This window comes from Heteronotia binoei, chromosome 3 (assembly GCF_032191835.1).
Source record: "Heteronotia binoei isolate CCM8104 ecotype False Entrance Well chromosome 3, APGP_CSIRO_Hbin_v1, whole genome shotgun sequence".
Lineage (NCBI taxonomy): Eukaryota > Metazoa > Chordata > Lepidosauria > Squamata > Gekkonidae > Heteronotia > Heteronotia binoei.
Window position 1 is genome coordinate 150,451,892 of NC_083225.1, and position 20,566 is coordinate 150,472,457.

A 20,566-nucleotide genomic window follows, 5' to 3' on the forward strand; every position below is an offset into this window, starting at 1 on the left:
CAGAAAAATGCTAGAATTGTCTTAATTCAACAAAAATGCTTCAGAGTTATATTCTTTTCAAACTGAGATACCATTTAGGTGTTCATTCATTCTAAAACTTCCTGTTGCTACATTTCCTTGTATAGTCCCCCCCACTTGGGCACTGGATATCATAAACAAAATATAGTACTACAAGTGATTTGAGATTTACTATCTATTGGATTATAAAAACAGCCTGACCTTTTAGTCTGTTTACAGCACACACCTGTCCCACAAGAAACTGTTGCTCTGAAGGATACTGCTTCTGGTTAAATGTAAATCATGACGTGGGAATCTTTGGGCACTGCACATAGGAATTATTTCCTTGAAAGAATTGAAAGGTTTTCTAACCATTTCTTCTATTTTGCAAGATGTCATTTTTAATAAAGGTGTATATGCACGTGTGCACTCACATTTTTTTATTTATTTTGGAAGCATTTTGAAGAGATTCTTGTATGATGGACCAGTTTTTAAAATTTAAACTACTATCCATACAGATTCTGATTTATTCTCATATGCTTAGAATGTGAATGGCTATCATTCAGAAAAGCATTTCTATTTGTTGGTTTTTATTTCTTGGTAGTTATGGTGACCTTTTCATTGCAGTAATTTGTCAAAATAGTTTTATTGCATCATGATCAAATTTCATACCAAATCATATGTTTGAGTGTCCTGAATTTAAACCAAGTAGAAAAATTCTTTGACAGTGTGAGGCTAATTTGATTGTAATGTTTTATAGAATACATTTTATATGTGATCTAGAATTACAATGCATTTTAAAAAATTGATATGGCTATTCATATAAGATTTATGGCATTCTGATTAATGAAGATTTTAATAGCATATCTTGATATCTACGGTGTTAGTACACATTATTATATAAGGATGGTATGAACAATATTATAAATGTATAGATAAGGTTTTGTTTGCACCAGCTCAAAAAATACAAGGCACCTAATAAAATATATGCATTTTCTCTCTTTGCCAAATATGTTATCTCTTTAAATTGACATTGCAGAAATTTCTGTAGCATCTGGATCTCAAATGTGATAAATACATTTTGGGGGTTTTCTAGCTTCAAAAAATATGACCAACGGGAGACATGATATAGGTTTATAAAAGAAAGAATGTGAACTTTTTCTTCCTGAACATCACAAATAGGGGTTACATGAAACTGAGGAACAGTTGATTCAGGACAATAAAAGAAAATACTTCTGCACAAGATGCATACATTATTAATGGAATTCAGTATCATGTTAAATGTCTTTTAAAGGATACTAGACGAAGTCGTGGAGGATAGATTTTAGCTATGAGCAGTGATGACTAAATGGAACCTTGATCTTCAGAGGCTGCATACCTCTGAATGCCAGTTATCAGACTTTAGCTTCATGTCCTGTTTGTGGAACTCCCAGAGTCATCTGGATAGACTGATGACTAAACTAGATGAACTTTTGGCTTTACTGAGAAGAAGATTACAAATTTATACCCCACTCTTCTTTTTGAATCAGAGTCTCAGAGCAGCTTACAATCTCTTTTATCTTCTTCCCCCACAACAAACATCCTGTGGGGTGGGTAGGACTGAGTGAGCTCTCACAGAAGCTGCCCTTTCAAGGACAACTCTTGAGAGAGTATGGCTGACCCAAGGCCATTCCAACAGCTGCAAGTGGAGGAGTGGGGAATCAAACCTGGTTCTTCCAGATAAGAGTCCGTACACTTAACCGCTACACCAAACTGGCTCTATTAATACTTGTCTTGTTAATAACCATAATAAATAAATAAATACAATTTTGAATTTGGTCTCAATTGAACTTTAAGCTTGTCTTTCATATTTCTAAGATGCATAACATGATGAAATAAACACAGTATGCTCTAGAAATGTAGCCATATTGAGCTGATGAAACTGTGTGGTATTAAGAACTGGGTTTAGATCCCACCTCAGACATGGAATTCATTGGGTAAACTCTTTCAGCATTACCTACCTCACAGTGTTGTTGTGAAGACAAAATATGGGGAGGGGCACTTTATATGCTGCTTTGAGCTCCTTGGCAGAAGGGAAGGATGTCTTGTTGCACAATCAATACTAACACATATATCACAGTAGAGTTTTTGTAGTTCTTCCATTACTACAGGATTCTTTCTTGTTTTCTGTCAAACACTTGGTGGACTGTTTTTCACAATTTAAAACCCCACCCAAATTGCAACCTGGAAATGATATTGTTCCATAAAATGGAACAAAACTAGAAGATGCAATTGGAACTTTCCTGCAATGTTTTCCTAATAATGTTTTCAACTTGTTTTTTTCAGCTAAATGGGGGGGGGGGGGGAGTGTAAATTAACTTGCCAAGGTTAAACTTAATTTTTTTTGCCAAAAATATTTTTATTTAAGTTACATAATTTTACTTACAGTAGTTTCTGAATGATATCACTCTTCAGGTAAATCACTCCAAGCTTTGAATCTAGTGCAGACATTCATTGGGGCAGAGAATGGAGAGAAGTTGTGCCTGTACTGGAAAAAAAGAAAATGAACCTTGAGGGAGATGTTCATAAATGATCTGGAGATTATCCTATATGGTGAAATTCTACACAGACTATGAAGAATGTCTAAAATGAGCCATTAAAACTGGATGGCCAATCAACTGGAAGACAGATGAGAATCAAAAAGGAATTTGCCTATATGACAGTTTTCACATATATTTGGATAGGATCAAACCTGCTTGTGACCAACTAGAAAGAAGGTCTTGGGGTCTTAGTGGCACAGAAATGATAGTGGCACTATCACAGATATTGTCAGCTCAGAGTGCTATGACAGTGAAAAAAAATCAAACTTGTTTACAGGCATTATTGGAAAGGACCTTTAAAACTCTTAAGATACACAGGCACACACTAGTGTCATAATGTTATTATATAAGTCTTTCGCATGGCCACATTTACAAAATGGATATTCAAATAGATATTAAAGAACAAGAAAAGGCACTAAGTGGACAACTGAAATAACCAAGAATGTGAAACACCTTCCCTATGAGGAAAGGCTGAAGAGAACGGGGGACTTCCTTGGGGTTTTTTTAAGGTGACTAGGGGAATAAATGACATACATTTTAAAACTGTTAGTAAATACTAATTGTATTCTTCAAAGGCAGATACTTCCTTGTTGCTTCAGAAAAATCTTCCTAATGCATTCAGAGATGTAGTACCTAAAAAGTAGTAGTAGCACCTTAAAGTAGCACCTGAAATCATAAGTTTCTTGAGTCAGAACTCACTTCATCAGATGCATGTACTCCATTTTCCCAAATGAAACCAGTTTTCAAGTTTGTAAGTGTTGCTGGAAGTATTCTCTTTTTTGTATCTTTAAGCATCCCCCCCCCCCCCGAATGGATCCTAAGGTTGCTTTCCACAATGAAAAACCTTCACAGAAAATCAAACAGGACTCAAACAGGATGGCATATCATAAACAAGCGACTCACATAAGCGACTCACAAAAACTTATGCTAGAAGAAATTTGTTAGGTTCAAATGTGCTACTGTGTTCTGTTTAATTTTGCTATAACTAACACAGCTACAATTTTGAAACTACTGCTTATGAAAGAGTTCCTCTATTAACATAAAAATGTCTCAGAACATTTATTGGGTGACCTCAAAGTTGCTGTTTTACTGCAAAGGAACTTCAAGAACAGAATGGAGAGGGAAACTGCTGAAATACAAATTATTATGAAACTTGGATCAAACACCTCCCCAGGACTGAACAGGGATATTGGGTTATTATCTCATTACATATGCTAAACCCACTTTCACTAAGCATGGCTATATATCCACAGTATTCCATCTCTTTTAGGATAGTGTATCAGAATAATGTTTTTGTATTGACATACAAGTGATATTGTCTATTTATCTCATTACATATACTAAACCCACCTTCCACTATATTTAATGTATTTTTTTCTAATAGCAAACTAGAATGATGTATATATTTATGTTACATGTTAAAAGGTAAATTAGTTGGACAGGAAAAACTTCTGGGAAAGAAATGCCCTCATTTTGAACCAGGTTTATTAGCAATACAATAATTAACAGACATTCTCACATTCTGACATGTTACTGTTTTATTTATTTCCCACGCTAATGCAACACAGATCAAAGGTTTTCTGAATTTGTTGATTTTACTATTCTGCTATTGGATTTTAACTTTGTACCACTTTGCATTCTAAACCCCACAAGCTATATGTAGCTCTGCTTACTGTACCTCATTCCTCGTCTGAAGAAGTGTGCATGCACATGAAAGCTTACATTCTGAATGAAAGTTTGTTGGGCTTAAAGGTGATACTTGACTACTGCTTTGTCTCTGAACAAGAGACAGTCTTTCACATACAGAAGATTCCCCACTTAGTGGAAGGAAGTCTTAGGATTCAGTCCTCTGTCTCTCAATACTAAAAACAGAATGATCTATTAAAATGCACTGGCAATATAATCAAGGACAAAAACAAGTAAGTCTCCATTTGCCATGTAATTTACTTACAGGATACATCACCATCACTATGACCTTAGATAGTTTCAGAATGATTATGGTAGGCTGACCAATGTGTTACTAGCATTCGTGTGTTAAAAGCATCTACCTGTGCCATGTACCTTGTATACAGAGTTAGAAAAAAGATGTGGGAGGATGCCACCCTAAAAAACCAGACCTATCACTTCTTGGGATAGAGCAGGCTACTGGGGGGGGGGGGGAACTGTCAGAGTTTTAAAAGTAACAAACCAATGTTTATGTTCTATTCGGAATTGTTGTTTTACCAGATACATGCTTGCAATGGAACTCCAAAAGATGAATGAAATGCTAGAAGACCTTGAGCAACAAAAATACTGAAAATAATGAGAAAATTGTTTTGAGATGGCAGTGACATTTTAAATACCTCACTCAACTTTTTCAAGACTATTACATTTAGGTAAAGACTGATTTCCTGTAATTTGGTGTATGGAATGCCCCAATTAGATTAATATTTACACTGTTATAACTGTAAATAGGAGACACAGTCATATCTGTTAAAGCAAGTACAAGATAAAAAGTACATATACATACACTGTGACTTGTCTATAAACTATACAATCGCTAGCATAGATAGTTGTACAATTATAATTGTCTCTACTTTTCAATAAAATATTGTTGAAGTTGTAGTTTAAGGTGCCTGTTTTCAAATATATATGGTGCTGCCTTCAGTACAATAAAGACAGAAAAATATTCTAGTCTTTTATAAAGGCAATGCTGATTAATGGGCTTCCTACACAACTCCTCATATTAATGCTTTGATATTCCTCTTTCTTCCTCTCACAAATTGGATTGTGACCCATCAACACTTGCTGGCCTCCTTTCCTGAGCTACTCATTAATCAACACCAGTGCTGTGATATGGTCTGTCATATCTTATTACTTACAATGTACATAAGGAGAAGATACATCATTCTTGCACCCAGCACAGTACACACATTCTGACAAGTGTCTAAATTTACTCTCTTCCAAAATTCCCTTTCCTGGGATTAAATCACAACAAATCTCTAGCCAATGGTGTCCCTCCCCAATGCTTTGTTCACCCGTCTGCACTCTAACCCTAGCTCCTTCTTCCCATAGACAAACTTTCTAATGCTTTTTAGGCTAGTTATTCCTCGCCTTGTTTAAGTGTATCCCTGAGAGGTCATTTAGATGCCATAGTTATCTTATAGTGACTTCTGATTTAAAAAGCTGCAAAAGACAATGTATAGTATTGTATACAATTAGATACAGCCAGCCAGTGTGGTGTAGTGCTTAGAGCAGGGGTGTCAAACTCCTTTGTTATGAGTGCTGGATCTGACATAAATGGGACTTTGTCAGGCTAAGCCACGTGTGTCATAAACTGTAATGCCAGGTAGGACACAGACAACCACAATTAAATATATTATTTTTTTAAATTTAAAATACAAACATGCTTAAAACAGTAACGCTCTTGTGATGTTTTGTTTATTTAACAGTCTTTGATATATGACACCTCCTAAACTTTCCTACCCTGCCCTTAAGATATGGCTGCCTAAAATGGAGAGGTGGGAGAACAGTGGGATTTGGCAATGCGATTTTTAAAAATAAAACATCAAGAAACTGAAAATATGTATTTATTTATTTATTCGATTTATATCCCGCCCTCCCCACCGAGGTGGACTTAGGGCGGCTCACAACATAAAATTCAACAATCGGCTTAATAAATAGTAAGATGCATTAAATAATTTACAAAAATTAAGACAGTAAAACAGAGAAACAGTCAATCAGTTTGGTGCTATTCTTACAACCTTCCTTCACAGTTTTTAAATCCCAATCAGTTAAATGCCAGCCGGAAGAGGACCGTCTTACAGGCCTTGTGGAACTGCCCTAGGTTCCGCAAGGCTCTCACCTCTCCGGTAGCTGGTTCCACTATCCAGGGGCTGTAATTAAAAGGCCTATCCCTGGTTGACTTCAGGCGGGCCTCCTTCGGCCCGGGGATTGTTAACAGGCTTTGAGAACCAGATCTAAGCACTCTCTGGGGAACATATGGGGAGAGACGGTCCCTAAGGTAGGTAGGTCCTAGGCCATATAGGGCTTTAAAGGTAAGAACCAGCACCTTTATGGATTTTCAGAGCCAGATAGTCTAGTCTGGGAATGGAAAATCCATTCTGCATTTTCTTTGCAGCTTTTTTTTTGTTTTGCAATGTATTTCAAAGGAACCCAGAGGAGTTTTGGTTGGTGAAGAGGACCTGGGAAGTCTGGCAGCCCAGCCCTCTGCTTCCTGTTCTCAACGGCAGCTTGAACTTGAATTGGGAAGGGTAAGGATAGACAGGGGAGGGGGCAGGATGAAGAACAGAGCTGCAGAATGGATTAAAGCCCTGGAAGGGCCAGTTCTGGCCCATGGGTTGTAGGTCTGATACCCTTGGCATAGATTATTGGACTAGAATTCAGGAGACCCAGGTTCAAATCACCACTCTTCTACAGAAGCTTCAAGGGTGAAGTTGGGCCAGTCACACACTTTCAGTCTAACCTAACTCTCAGGGTTATCATCATGATAAAATAGAAGAGAAAGAATGAATAGAAAAATGGTTTCAGCTGTTGGAACTCCAGTTGGAAGAAGAGGCATTATTTGTGAAGTAAATAAGGAAAACCCAGTAGGATTTTGCCTGTTGCAATTTGAAATCCATTCCTTCTTGTATTATTTTTAAGATGCAGGAAAATAGCAAATAATTTAGTTGCTGAGGCTTGCACAATACTGAATTCTATCTGATCTCCTTCATATTCCAAAAGATTAATTTTTCTGAAACAGGCAAGTATGGATGTTCAATTAATATTTCTGGTGCGAAATATTTATACGACAGTAATAGTTGTGGGGCAAAAACAACCAGGAGATTATATAAATGGGAAACAGCAACAGAAAAAAAATACTAGCAGTGTTGGTAAAAGTATTAATTTTAAAAGTATATAAAATGTATGATAGGTTTGTATGAGCAACATAATTGGTAGATTTAATGTCCCATATATATACTTTCATTGAGCATGTGGTGAAGTGGATTTGATGATGATGTGCCCTTTCAAAATTTCTCTGTTATATGTATACCAAGATAAGTTTATATTTTAAACCCTGTTATCATGAACATTGAATTAATTATTGGGAAATCATTGCATAGACTGGGAAAAAACTGTTGTGGTTTCACAAATCTCTACCAGAGAGAGAAGAAATCATCATGTTTCTACCATACAGAGAATAGTATACTTCTGAAAAACAAATATTTATTTCTCCATTTTTGTTGATCAACCATTGGAATAAGGCAAGATGCTGCTACAGTTTTCTAAAAGGCTGCCAGTTTTCTGGAAGCATTTATAAAAATTAAAAAAAACACTTTTCTTGTATTCCCAGGGCACTCTTCTATTCAAATCTTGAAGAATGATGAATATACAGTAGAAGTCTACATCATGTTCCCAGTATTTGTCACACGGTCTCTCTTACTTATATATAACTAGTTCTCTGTTAAATTTTCATCTGACACCCTATAAAATTTCACTTTGTTCAAGCTGTAGTTCATACTTAACTAACTGTAACTGAAATTTGGCAGTTAGAAGCATAAATTTCAAACCAACCATGATCCAACAATTTTTCACTTCCTAGAGGTTAAGCGAGGATAAGGGGAGAGTATTTACTGAAAAGCTCCTGAAAAATTATTTTGCTTCTCCATCCATTCAGTTGATTTTAAAGCCCATACAGGTCAGAAACTGATAGATTTTTACACTGAGCATTCCAGTTTCCAAGGCCCTGTTTGCCTTTTACTAGCACTACAATATTAAAATCAGTTACCACCTTTCTGTGTATTTCTGCTAGACTCTGAGCAGCAGCCAAAGTTCTGGTTCCAGGAGTTCCCATGGAAGGGAACTGCTTTCCCCAGCAGCTGAAAAGTATACTTGATAGAAATTGATACAGTAGCCCACAACAACTGTACTTTGTGGGTTACAGGTACAAGTAAGATAGCCCCACATATTAACAGCCTAACCATTTCCACAGAGCTTGAGACTTCAAGTGCTGGTGATGAGAAGGGCAAACTTTCCTTTAGGAGGTGCATGACACCTATATAATACAAATGTATTTTCCCAAGATGCATAAATGTCACAGCTTCAACAGACCAAATTAGCACTGAACTGACAGAACCAAGTTCCCGTGACTAGGAGTCTTTCCATGTCCTCAACAAGCCCACAAAGCCTTTGAATCTGCATGTTATAATGAAGCATGCTGTAATTATAGTAGGGGAAAACCAGTAATGTTTTGTCAAGTCTGAAATTTCTGGCAACACCAATTAAGAATGAATCAGTGTCAACAGAAAAATTATATATAAGGGTGAGGTGTTCTACCCAAAATATTGAAAATAAGAACAAATGACAAACATCAGAAAATTCCTCACTAGAGGTCATTAGAAAAAGCAAGGGGAGCTCTCAAGATACTATTTTATAACAGGGAAGAAAAACTCACATATGTAAAGTTTGTGTTTTTTTGAAACTGATACTTGAAGTGACATTAGGTCCATGATAATTCAATTAACAATTTATAAAGAAAATTCAACTTTACCACAAAATATTCATTAGAATTTTAATTTCTATTTTGTTAATATATTTTCCCTAGCTAGATTAACAATGTTTTATAATCATCCGAACTCAGGCGGTATAATAAAAAAACAGGGGGTGTCCGTGAAGACAAGTGGCTGAAGTATATCAGAGAGGAGAACTACATGAAAGGATGAAGCTGAGAGGCAGAATGAAAAATGGTCCTTAGAGCAAGAAGCCAGAAAAAGATGCTCCCATCACTGTTTCTAAAGCACAGGGAAAAGGCATTTAAGGGGAATGAGGTCCCTTTAAATGCCTTTTGCAAGCTGCAGCTGAACTCTGAAGGCATTTAAAGAGCTTACAGTCTCTTTAAATGCCTCCTCCAAGCTGTGGCTTCACCTGGAATGTGTTTCAAGGGACTACAATTCCTTTAAATATCCTTTAATGCCAGCTATTTGGTGGCCCTGAAAAATCTTGAATATTTTCAGGATTTTTTGGGGCTTGGCCATATTGGATAGCCGAGTAAATATCAAAGCTGATATCCAGCTGAAGAAACATGGCTCAGATAAACCAAATGCACACCTCTAGTTACAGCAAGAGCTAGTGGTTATAAGGAATTAACTAATACTGTGGGAGAGAAAGGAAGGAATTAATTAGAGCCATATTTATGATCTGGGTATACCTCATCACTCTGGTTGATCACATAAGAATCCCTTATGTGACCAGTTTATATGAAAATATGACCCACTTTATGACTGGTTAATTATTCTTTATCATACTTTGGTCAAATTATGAGAAGAGAAGAGAGACAGGAAAAGACAATCATGCTAGGAAAAGTTGAGCACAGCAGGAAAAGAGGAAGGCCCAGCATGAGATGGATTAACTCAATCAAGGAAGTCAGGGCCCCCAGTTTGCAAGACCTCAACAATTGTGAATGTGAATAGGACATATTGAAGGTCATTAATTCACAGGATCATGTAAGTTGGAAGTGACTTGATGGCACTTACACACACAATTATTCTTCAAACATTTACTAGAACTCTTCATGAGCTATGATCAGTCCTACAGTACATTTGGCTGAGAGAACACACAGAAGATTGCAGTCTCTATTTCAATAGGCCAAGTGCAACTGCCTCATCATGGAGGGGACTACTTAGGTAAAATGCCCCAAGGCAAATGATGACATTTCTTTATGCAGCAAAAGCTTAATTTTCACCAATGGCTGCTGTCACTAGAAAGAGAGTTGCCACTACCTAAAATCACCAAAGACTGAAACTGAGTAGAAATTAGCTGTGTCACAACAATGTATCCGCCAATCCGTTGCTTTGGCTAGTTATGACAAATGAGTTTTATGAACATTTAATTGCCAAGAAACCTTGTCAAAATATTGGTGATTTTTCCAAATCTGTTCAGAATCACAGAGATGTCAACTGGAGTCTGAGAGGAGGACATTATTTTTTCAGGAAGCACAAAGGCAACAAAAACATTAGAAGAGAACAACTGGTTCGTTTCCCACAAACTAGCCTGATTTACTGTTATTTTGTGCTAATACCTCAACGGCAGCAAACAGCTTCACTGTTTTCAGCAAGAAGTTTGCAAACTATTTTCTCCCTCTGAATTGTACAAACTGAAAGCACGATCTAATTGAGGGCATTATAAACAGCATTGCTAATGCCAGGTTGTGAAATTCCTGGAGATTCAGGAATGGAGCCTGGGAAGGGCAGGTTTTGAAGAGGAAAGGGACCTTAGCAAGGCATAATGCCATATATCCAACCAAAGCAGTCATTTTCTCTAGGGATTCTGATTTTTGTTGTCTGAAGAGCAACTGTAATTCCAGGAGATCTCCAAGCCCCACCTGGAGGATATTTCCCTTTAATTACTTTTTATTAATGCCTCTCAGTTCTCTACAGAACTGGAGAGCCAGTTTGGTGTAGTGGTTAAGTGTGCGGACTCTTATCTGGGAGAACCGGGTTTGATTCCCCACTCCTCCACTTGTACCTGCTAGAATGGCCTTGGGTCAGCCATAGCTCTGGCAGAGGTTGTCCTTGAAAGGGCAGCTGCTGTGAGAGCCCTCTCCAGCCCCACCCACCTCACAGGGTGTCTGTTGTGGGGGAGGAAGGTAAAGAAGATTGTGAGCCGCTCTGAGACTCTTCGGAGTGGAGGGCGGGATATAAATCCAATATCTTCTTCTTCTACACTAGGAACCTTAGAGTGACAAGAATAGTTGCTCTTCTCTAAGTAAAACTGCTGTCTTCAACCTTGAGTCTTTATAGTAGGCAGAATATGAATTTAAATATTAGTAGTATGTGGGGGGGACTCCACAGTATCAATAAAGCATGCATAAGAGTATTATAATAGCTGCTATTCGGTATTACCTTTATTTGCTTGGGATTTAAGAAGATAAGAACATAAGAGAAGCCATGTTGGATCAGGCCAATAGCCCATCCAGTCCAACACTCTGTGTCACACAGTGGCCAATACACACACATACACATACACTGTGGATAATAGCCACTAATGGACTTCTGCTCCATATTTTTATCCAATCCCCTCTTGAAGCTGGCTATGCTTGTAGCTGCCACCACCTCCTGTGGCAATGAATTCCACATGCTAAACACCCTTTGGGTGAAGAAGTACTTCCTTTTATCCGTTTTAACCTGACTGCTCAGCAATTTCATTGAATGCCCATGAGTTCTTCCATTGAGAAAAAGGGAGAAAAGTACTTCTTTCTCTACTTTCTCCATCCCATGCATAATCTTGTAAACCTCTATCATGTCACCCCGCAATCGATGTTTTTCCAAGCTAAAGAGCCCCAAGCGTTTTAACCTTTCTTCATAGGGAAAGTGTTCCAAACCTTTAATCATTCTAGTTGCCCTTTTCTGCACTTTTTCCAATGCTATAATATCCTTTTTGAGGTGCAGTGACCAGAATTGTATACAGTATTCCAAATGAGATCGCACCATCGATTTATACATGGGCATTATGATACTGGCTGATTTGTTTTCAATTCCCTTCCTAATAATTCCCAGCATGGCGTTGGCCTTTTTTTATTGCAATCGCACACTGTCTTGACATTTTCAATGAGTTATCTACCATGACCCCAAGATCTCTTTCTTGGTCAGTCTCTGCCAGTTCACACCCCATCAATTTGCATTTGTAGCTGGGATTTTTGGCCCCAATGTACAATATTTTGCACTTGTCCACACTGAACCTCATCTGCCACGTTGACGCCCACTCACTCAGCCTCAACATATCCCTTTGGAGTGCCTCACAATCCTCTCTGGTTCTCACCACCCTGAACAATTTAGTGTCATCTGCAAACTTGGCCACTTCACTGCTTACTCCCAACTCCAAATCATTTATGAACAAGTTAAAGAGCATGGGACCCAGTACTGAGCCCTGCGGCACTCCACTGCTTACCGTCCTCCACTGCAAAGACTGCCCATTTATACTCACTCTCTGCTTCCTATTAATTAGCCAGTTTTTGATCAACAAGAGGACCTGTCCTTTTACTCTGTGACTCTCGAACTTACTAAGGAGCCTTTGATGAGGAACTTTATCAAAAGCTTTCTGAAAGTCAAGGTAAACAACATCTATTGGGTCCCCTTTGTCCACATGTTTATTGGCATTCAGTCTTGTGAGTATATTAAGAGATTACTGACCATTTCAAATGCCATTGAGAATTGTTCTCAAGGCAGTATTAACCTTTGCTGTTAGGCCACTGAGACTAATGTAGAAGGGATGTTTTCAGGGATTTTTTTTCTCCTCTAAGTATCTGGAGAAAGAACTCTGGCTTTAGGCAGATGAATAGGTTATTGCAGGAGATAAGACTGTTAGCAGTATATTATAGAACAGCTTCTTGTGTCACGCCCAGAAACTTTCTCCCACCTATATAGTTAGTTGCAGGCTCTTTTGCTGTACGCACACTTCAGCTAGATTCATTGTGGGGAATTAAGTTGTGAAGCCGGCTACAAGAACTCACAACTCTTTAAGATGCAACCAGACTTCAGTATAAAGACTACAGTTCAAAGCTATTCAAGCTAACAAAGGAAGGCCAAAGTTCAAGGCTATTCCTGACACAGAGCACAATCCCATGTGGAGTTACTCTAGTCTTAAACTAAGCAAATTCAGTTGCTATATACTGGTGTAATTCTACATGGCACTGTACTGAAAATCATGTAATAAATGTTAACTATATGAGTGGCTAGCTATTTTGGTTCCCTTCTCTCATAACAGTACTAATGGAGAAAACATCATTTCTTTTCACAGCTACTTGAAGTCTCATTCTGTGAAATAAAGAGAAATGCCTTGCACAGTGTAGGAAGAAATGATTTCTGTTCTAGATGCAGCACCCGAATACAGCCTCTCCAATAGAAAGCCACAGATGTCTCATTTTAGGGAATGTCAAGAGATCCAGAATTAGCAGCAATGTCTGCTTTCAATAACCTGAACACTCTAATCAAGAGGCAAAAAGTATCAGGAGAATGGCTGTACTCAGGTGACATTTATTTCTCTGGACTTCAGTCTGTGTCTCATTCAGAGGTTGTTACTCTTACTAAAAGTATTATGAATAATGTCTCTGTTTAAAAACAACAACAGAGCTACAGTTGTGTGAAATACCTCACTGGTAACTGAACATCTAATAACAGCAAGTCATTTTCAGGTACAGATCTGTCTAACATTCCAGACATATATGCACACTGTCTCATATAACTTTCAAGGTCTCACTGAAGGAAGGAAGTAATGGTAATCCTTTTTTACCCTCTGAAGCAGCTATGAACAGGACTGGGCGATGTTCTGAGTTATGGGAATTTTGAAGTGAAAACTGTGTTTTTATTTCCTTTTTAAAAATTATTTTATCCTTACAATCAAAATATTAAAGCTATGCTAAAGTTGTGAATTTTTAAAAAGTAAGATTTGAAAGTTCTGTGGTTCTTAGACATCTCTTGCTCTATGTTAAGGAAGCAATGAGTGAAAATAGAAACATATTCTCAGTCTCTTAAAATGAATGCAGAAGAGTTGAGAACAGGAGAGTTTTGATCTAAATATTTCTCTATGCTAATATCCATGTCCTTTGTCACAATGCTGGAGGGTCTATGTTGAATAATATTCTGTGGTTGTATAACTCTTCTATCTATGTACCCTAGGACCTTCCTTTATTTAAAAAAATAAAAGCAGAAATAAGCAGTCATGTGATTAGAGGTAGGCATCCTTGCCCTGTATTTTAAAATCTCCCCACAAATAGGAACATGAATATAGCTTCCCTATCACATAATAAAGAAAAAGATCTCATGTTCTGAATGCTTGGGAATTTTTAATGATACCCAGAGCTCTCTCTCTCTCTGTCAGCATTTTAATGAATTATGCTATATAATAACTAGGAGTAAGGCCCACTGTGAAGAAAAAAAGCCCAATGGGCTTTAGAAGGAGACTCTGGGTGAGTGCCCCTCCTGTCTTTCTATCCATCCAAGTGAAGGCATTCACTCCTCCCCCCCCCCACCTCAAGGGGAGCTGATCTGTGCCATCTGGAGAGCAGCTGTAATTTTGAGTGATTTCCAGCCCTCACCTGGAGATTGCCAACTGTGATTTCCTAAGAGGAAATGGCATTGTACCTGTCTGAGGTCCCATCCCTCCTCAAACCCTCCCCTCCCAGGCCCCACCCCTTAAATCTCCAGGAATTCCCCAACCAGGAGTTGGCAACCCTATTTCTTTCTCTTTATCTGCCCCTCTGAGTTCAACTTTCCATCACCTTCCCCCTTCCTACAGCCTCTACATAGGAAAAAGCACAGTCTTTCTCCACAATGTGTGGGGGGAACCAAAGCAGTTTACATCATTCTCCTCTCCCTCATGATTTGAACAACAACCCTGTGACTGGTCCAAAATCACCCAGTGTCAGGAGCCCTGACGGGGGGGGGGGGGGAGCTGGAAGGGTTAACAGACCTGGAAGAGTTGCCAGCCAGCTCCTCAGCTGAACAACCAGCAGATGGCCCATCAATCACTCTCCCCACATTCCAGGCACCAGTGCTGCTGTTGAGAATCAATCTCCTCCAAGCTCTCCCCCTCCCATCTCTAGAGTTTGAAGCAGGCTCCGGAAAGCAAAGATATGAGGCAGGCCGATGTTTCAGATCTCTCAGCCCCGAGTTCTAGTAGAGTCGCTGGCACCCAGGGAGCAGGCTGACTGAGGATCACATATAACTCCCACCCAGGACCTGGTAACCTTGTGGAAGCAACAAGTTGATTCCCTGGCTTGCATCCACGTTGCTTCCTGATTCCAGACTCAGTGTCCTGATTCACCTTTCTACCTGAACCCAGCTTCAGAGCATCTCCTTCTTGAGAACTCCATAGAACAGGATCTAATTAACTCATTCACAGCCCTATCATCTATGGAACAACTTGCAATCACAACTAAACTCAAAGTGTTGAGGGACAAACTTTTGAAAACAAAAAGTGATCACACGCAACAAGTATCTAATCTGCTCATGATGCCCAACACTCTTGAGAATGGTTCAGCTTTATCAGCCCCTTTAGCTCCTCTCATTTCTATGGAGGTAGACCAAAGCAAAACAGGAGTAAACCACTCACCGTCCCAACAAGTGAATCCTGAAGAGAAGACTGATTTAATTTCCACCATAGAAGGTAAACTGGATCTCAAGGAGAACCTAGAATGGGTAATGGATCTGTGTTTCATGATACCAATGGCACCCTTGAACAACTAACTAGAGAAGACTGACTTACCACCCCTTTCATACTCTCGCCATCCAAACCCTTCACCATTCTGGATATTAAGATCACCTCCTGGAATGTGGCCGGCTGGCAGAAAAAGGCCAAGGATGCTAAGATTTTATCTTAAGGGGTTTGATGTTATACTACTCCAAGAAACTGGATTCCACACCAGATCCAACTAGAAGAGTACAAGTTCTATTCCCTCCCAGCCTTCAGGAGTAATACAAGGGGTCGTTTTCAAGCAGGATTGTCTATACTAGTCTCCTCACATTTTTCCTTGGAACACATCACTCTACAGGCAAACATCTCTATGGTGCAGGTCGTCAAGCTTCTCCTCAAAAAATCCTCCTTAATTATTGTGAATTTATATGTACCACCCTCTCTAGATAAGCTAACTCTTTTGCAACATTGGGAACACTTGGCCACACTCATGGAGGAATTAGAGAGGAAATTTCCAACCACAGAAATAATTCTAGTGGGTGACTTTAATGCTAGGGTAGGGAAGGACTGTTGGATTATTTTTTAAAGCTCTGATTTTAACCAAGATGACACCCTTCCACCCATTTTCTCCTATCCAAGATACTCCAAGGATAGCCTTCTAAATTCAGCAGGCATCTGTCTTGCCAAATTCTGTATGCAATACAACAGAATTTGGTTAAACGGTTTGATTGGTACCCAAATTCAGGAGAATTCACCTTTGTCTCTCAGAGGGGCTGTAGCGTAATTGATTACATTTTAATCTCTCCTTTATTGAAACATTAAGTTAAAGATTTTACTTTGGGGGATTTTATTATTAGTGACCGTTTTCTCCTCATTTTGACTCTTCAAACTGATCTTCACATTTATCCCTCCTGTAACTTGTCCTTGCAACCTTACAAGACTGACTTATTGCCCAGAATTCCATGGAACGATCGCAGTTTGGAAAACCCTACAGCTCTTCAGATCTGGTCCTGCTGTAGAATACAGATCCTCTTTAATATATGCATCTGACCCTAATGTATCTATATCAACTTACAATTCTTTAACATCTTATATCTCTGAATCACTGAGTGTCAGTTCAGGGTGCCCAAGCAGAGGTGCAACTATTCTAGTAAACTCTACACACCGATGGTTTGACAGAGAATGTAAAGAAACAAAAACTCTACCGCGTAAAGTTTACAACCGATACCGCAATTCAAAGGCCCTGACCTTGCTATCAGAATACTTTGAGTTTAAGACCAGAAATTATTTGTTGCTTTTTTAGATTTAAAAGGTGCATTTGATTCAGTCGACAGGGACCTTCTCTGGATTAAGCTAGATAAACTAAACATGTTTAAAAGACTTCTTATGCTTATTAAGAGATTACCCACTTCTACCACCTGCCAGATCAAATGCTCATTAGCAGGCAACCTAACACTGAAGATTCCAGATCCTGACTTGCTTGAATTCCTTGGCACCCTGACCCTTTGGCTTTTGGACACTGACTTCTGATTCCGGTTTGAGCCACACAGAATAAATGTCAGATGTTTGAGAGCTGCAAGACATGAACATTAGATGTTTGAGAGCCACAAGATATGAACATCAGATGTTTGAAAGCAGGCAGGCAAATAGACGGGGCATGGGGAGAGAGAGGTGGAAAGAAAGCAACTTTAAATGCATTCTCCAAGCCATCAACTGGCTTGGCCTCAAGAAGTGATTTAAAGAGATAAATGGCTTCTCCAAGCCAGCCAGTGGGGCAGTTGAGGGGCTTGAAGAGCCACACAATATGTGTGAAAGAGCCACATGTGGCTTCCGAGCCACAGTTTGGCCACCCCTGCTTTAGCATATGCAGCTTAATATTTAATTCAGTCTCAATTTAGTGTTCTGTTTCTCCTTGAGATCTCTTTAAAAGCTATTAGAAGGTGAACAGAAAAGGGATAAAAAAACGGATAAAATTGCAGACAAGTCTTAACTGCCTTCAGGTACATTATTGCATCTGGAAAACAAAACTTACAGCTGACTGTGCTTCACTTTCTGTTGTTGAGAATGCATACTACTTAGGAACTGAATAAGCAATGGAAAAACACACAACTTCCTGTCTTATGTTTCCGGCCACTTGTAATGAGACATTGCAAAAACCAGCTAAATATGCTTTATTCTAGCTAAAGTTCACTCCATGTGACAGTGTGTGTATAAGTATGTGTGTATGCACTTTGTGACACGACTATCCTTAATTTAACAAAATTTGAGACCAATACACCTTAAAAGCCAAAATACACTTCTTAAAGATTGTGACCAGTGACGTGGGGTGGAAAATTTTCCAAAGCTGTATTTTCTCTATATTTAATTATAGTCTATCTATAGCTGTCAGGGCTCTTGTGCCACAAATCAAATATGTTAAATATGCTTAGTGTGGGATATGAAACATGGACAAACCCCAATGCTTATACATGGTCCAGTACATGGTGTATTTGCCTATGTTTGTTAATATTATTAAATTTTGATAACATTATTTAAATAATTACATTATTTACATTTGGATCAGAGAATTTTCCAGAACATTTTGTTTACTTATTTATTACTTTAGATTTTTATCCTGCCCTCTCTGCAAGCGGACTCAGGGCAGCTAACAATCAGTTCAATTGAAACATCTCTATAATTATAGATTAAAAGCAATAAAATACAGTTAAAACAATTTAAAACATTTTATGGTGCTGTTTAAATACTATACACAATAAAGGTGGGATCTTCCTTCCTAATCGTGATCCCATAGTGGTCGTAATTCCTCAGCTGTGTAAGGTGGCAGTCCTCTCCCTGTTTAGATGTTAAAGGCCTGTTGGAATAATTCAATTTTGAAGGCCCTGTGGAATTGGGAAAGATTCCGCAGGGCCCTTATGGCCTCTGGAAGGGCATTCCACATTTCTGGTGCTGCCACTGAAAAAGCCCTGGTCCATGTAGAACACAGCCTGGCCTCTCTTGGTCCAGGGATAGATAATAGATGTTGTGTTCCTGAACGCAGTGCTCTCTGGGGAACGTGCAGAGAAAGGCAGTCCTGTAGATAGACAGGCCCTCGATCATATAGGGCTTTAAAGGTCAATACCAACACCTTGAAATGGACTCAGAACACAACAGGTGCAGCTCTTTCAGCACTGGTCGAATGTGCTCCCATCAAGGGAGCTCCATTAACAGCCATGCTGCCGTGTTCTGCACTAGCTGAAGTTTCCAGATCAGAGTCAAGGGTAGTCCCATGTAGAGAGCATTACAGTGGTCTGTTCTTGAGGTGACCATTGCATGGATTACCATTGCTAAGTTGTCATGTTCCAGGAAAGGGGCCAACTGTCGAGCCCACCGGAGATGGAAAAAGGCGAATTTGGTAGTAGCTGCAACCTGGGCCTCCATTGTCAGAGAGGACTCCAAGAGCACTCTCAAGCTCTTGACCTTAGGGGCCAGTATCAGTGGCACCCTGTCAAGAGCTGGTAAAGTAATTTCCCTTCCTGAGCCACACTGACTCAGATAGAGAACCTCCGTCTTCGTCAGCTTCAGCTTCAACCAACTCAGCCTGAGCCAAAATGCTATGGCTTGAAGGGCCAGGTCTAGATTATTCAGGATATAGTCCAACTGGCTACCCGTCATTAGATAGAGCTGGGTGTCATCTGCATATTGGTGACATCCCAGCCCATACCTCCTGACAATCTGGGCAAGGGGTGCATATAGATGTTAAATAACATCGGGGACAGAACCGTACCCTGTGGCACACCACATATAAGCGGGTGTCTTCGGGATGATTCTTCCCCTATGGCTACCCTTTGTCCCCGACCTTGGAGAAAAGAGGCCATCCATTGCAAGGCAGACCCCTGGATCCCCATGTCGGCCAGGTGGGTAGAGAGTAGCTGATAGTCAACCGTATCAAATGTGGCTGACAGATCTAGTAGTAACAACACTGCTGAGCCACCCCAATCCAGATGTTGCATAAGGTAATCTATGAGGGTGACCAGAACCATCTCCATCCTGTGACCTGGCTGAAAGCCAGACTGGACTGGATCCAGTGAGGAAGTGTCATCCAGGAATCCCTGTAGCTGAGTCGCCACTGCCTGCTCTATAACCTTACCCCAAAAGGGAAGGTTCGACACCGGCCAGTAGTTTGCCAATACGGCCGGGTCTGCAGATGGAAGGAAAATTTCCCCAGAAAACCCACATCACTGATCATGACACAAAATTTACCCAGGAAAACGTACTCCATCCGGAAGAAAGTGAATTCAACTACTCTGTCTCAATTATAACATCCAATCAGATGAAAGGAACGTCTGAGTTGCCTCAACTAGCCCTCACCTCTATCTGGTAAAATCCATTAGAGATCAGGACCCGGCGGGACCTACTACAGTTCAACAGGGCTTGCAAGACAGAGCTCTTTCACAGATCTTTAGCTGAGGTAGTGGGTGTCCACTTTTATGAAGCCTCTCCTCCATGGAACTCAGATCTGAGTGACCATATGGGACTCAATCAGCTGTTTATCTGTTAAGGCATCAGTTAGTTGTTAATGTTCTCATTATTTCAGATGCATTTTAACTTTTTATTCCAATTTTAATATTGTGGCTTGTTTATAAATGATTTGGATAGAGGGAATGCTTATTAAATTTGCAAAAGATCCTAAATTGGGAGGGGTTGCGAATACACTAGAAGACAGAAACAGGATACAGGAGGATCTTAACAGGCTGAAAATGGCTGAAACCAATAAAATGAATTTTAACGGATAAATGTAAAATTCTACACCATATGTTGAACATGAGTTAAGAGTATGATGT

At 39.3% G+C, this 20,566-nt stretch overlaps 1 protein-coding gene across 2 annotated transcripts in view; it reads right to left on the reverse strand.

Annotated features, from left to right (window-relative positions):
* Positions 1-20,566, reverse strand: part of ZBTB20 (zinc finger and BTB domain containing 20) — an 802,266-nt gene that overhangs the window by 72,321 nt on the left and 709,379 nt on the right. For both annotated transcript variants that reach the window (XM_060234651.1, XM_060234652.1), the window contains one exon: positions 2,423-2,524. In XM_060234651.1, the coding sequence (XP_060090634.1) occupies positions 2,423-2,487 (65 nt within the window). In that variant the 5' untranslated portion in view covers positions 2,488-2,524. The remainder of the gene's footprint in view (positions 1-2,422; positions 2,525-20,566) is intronic.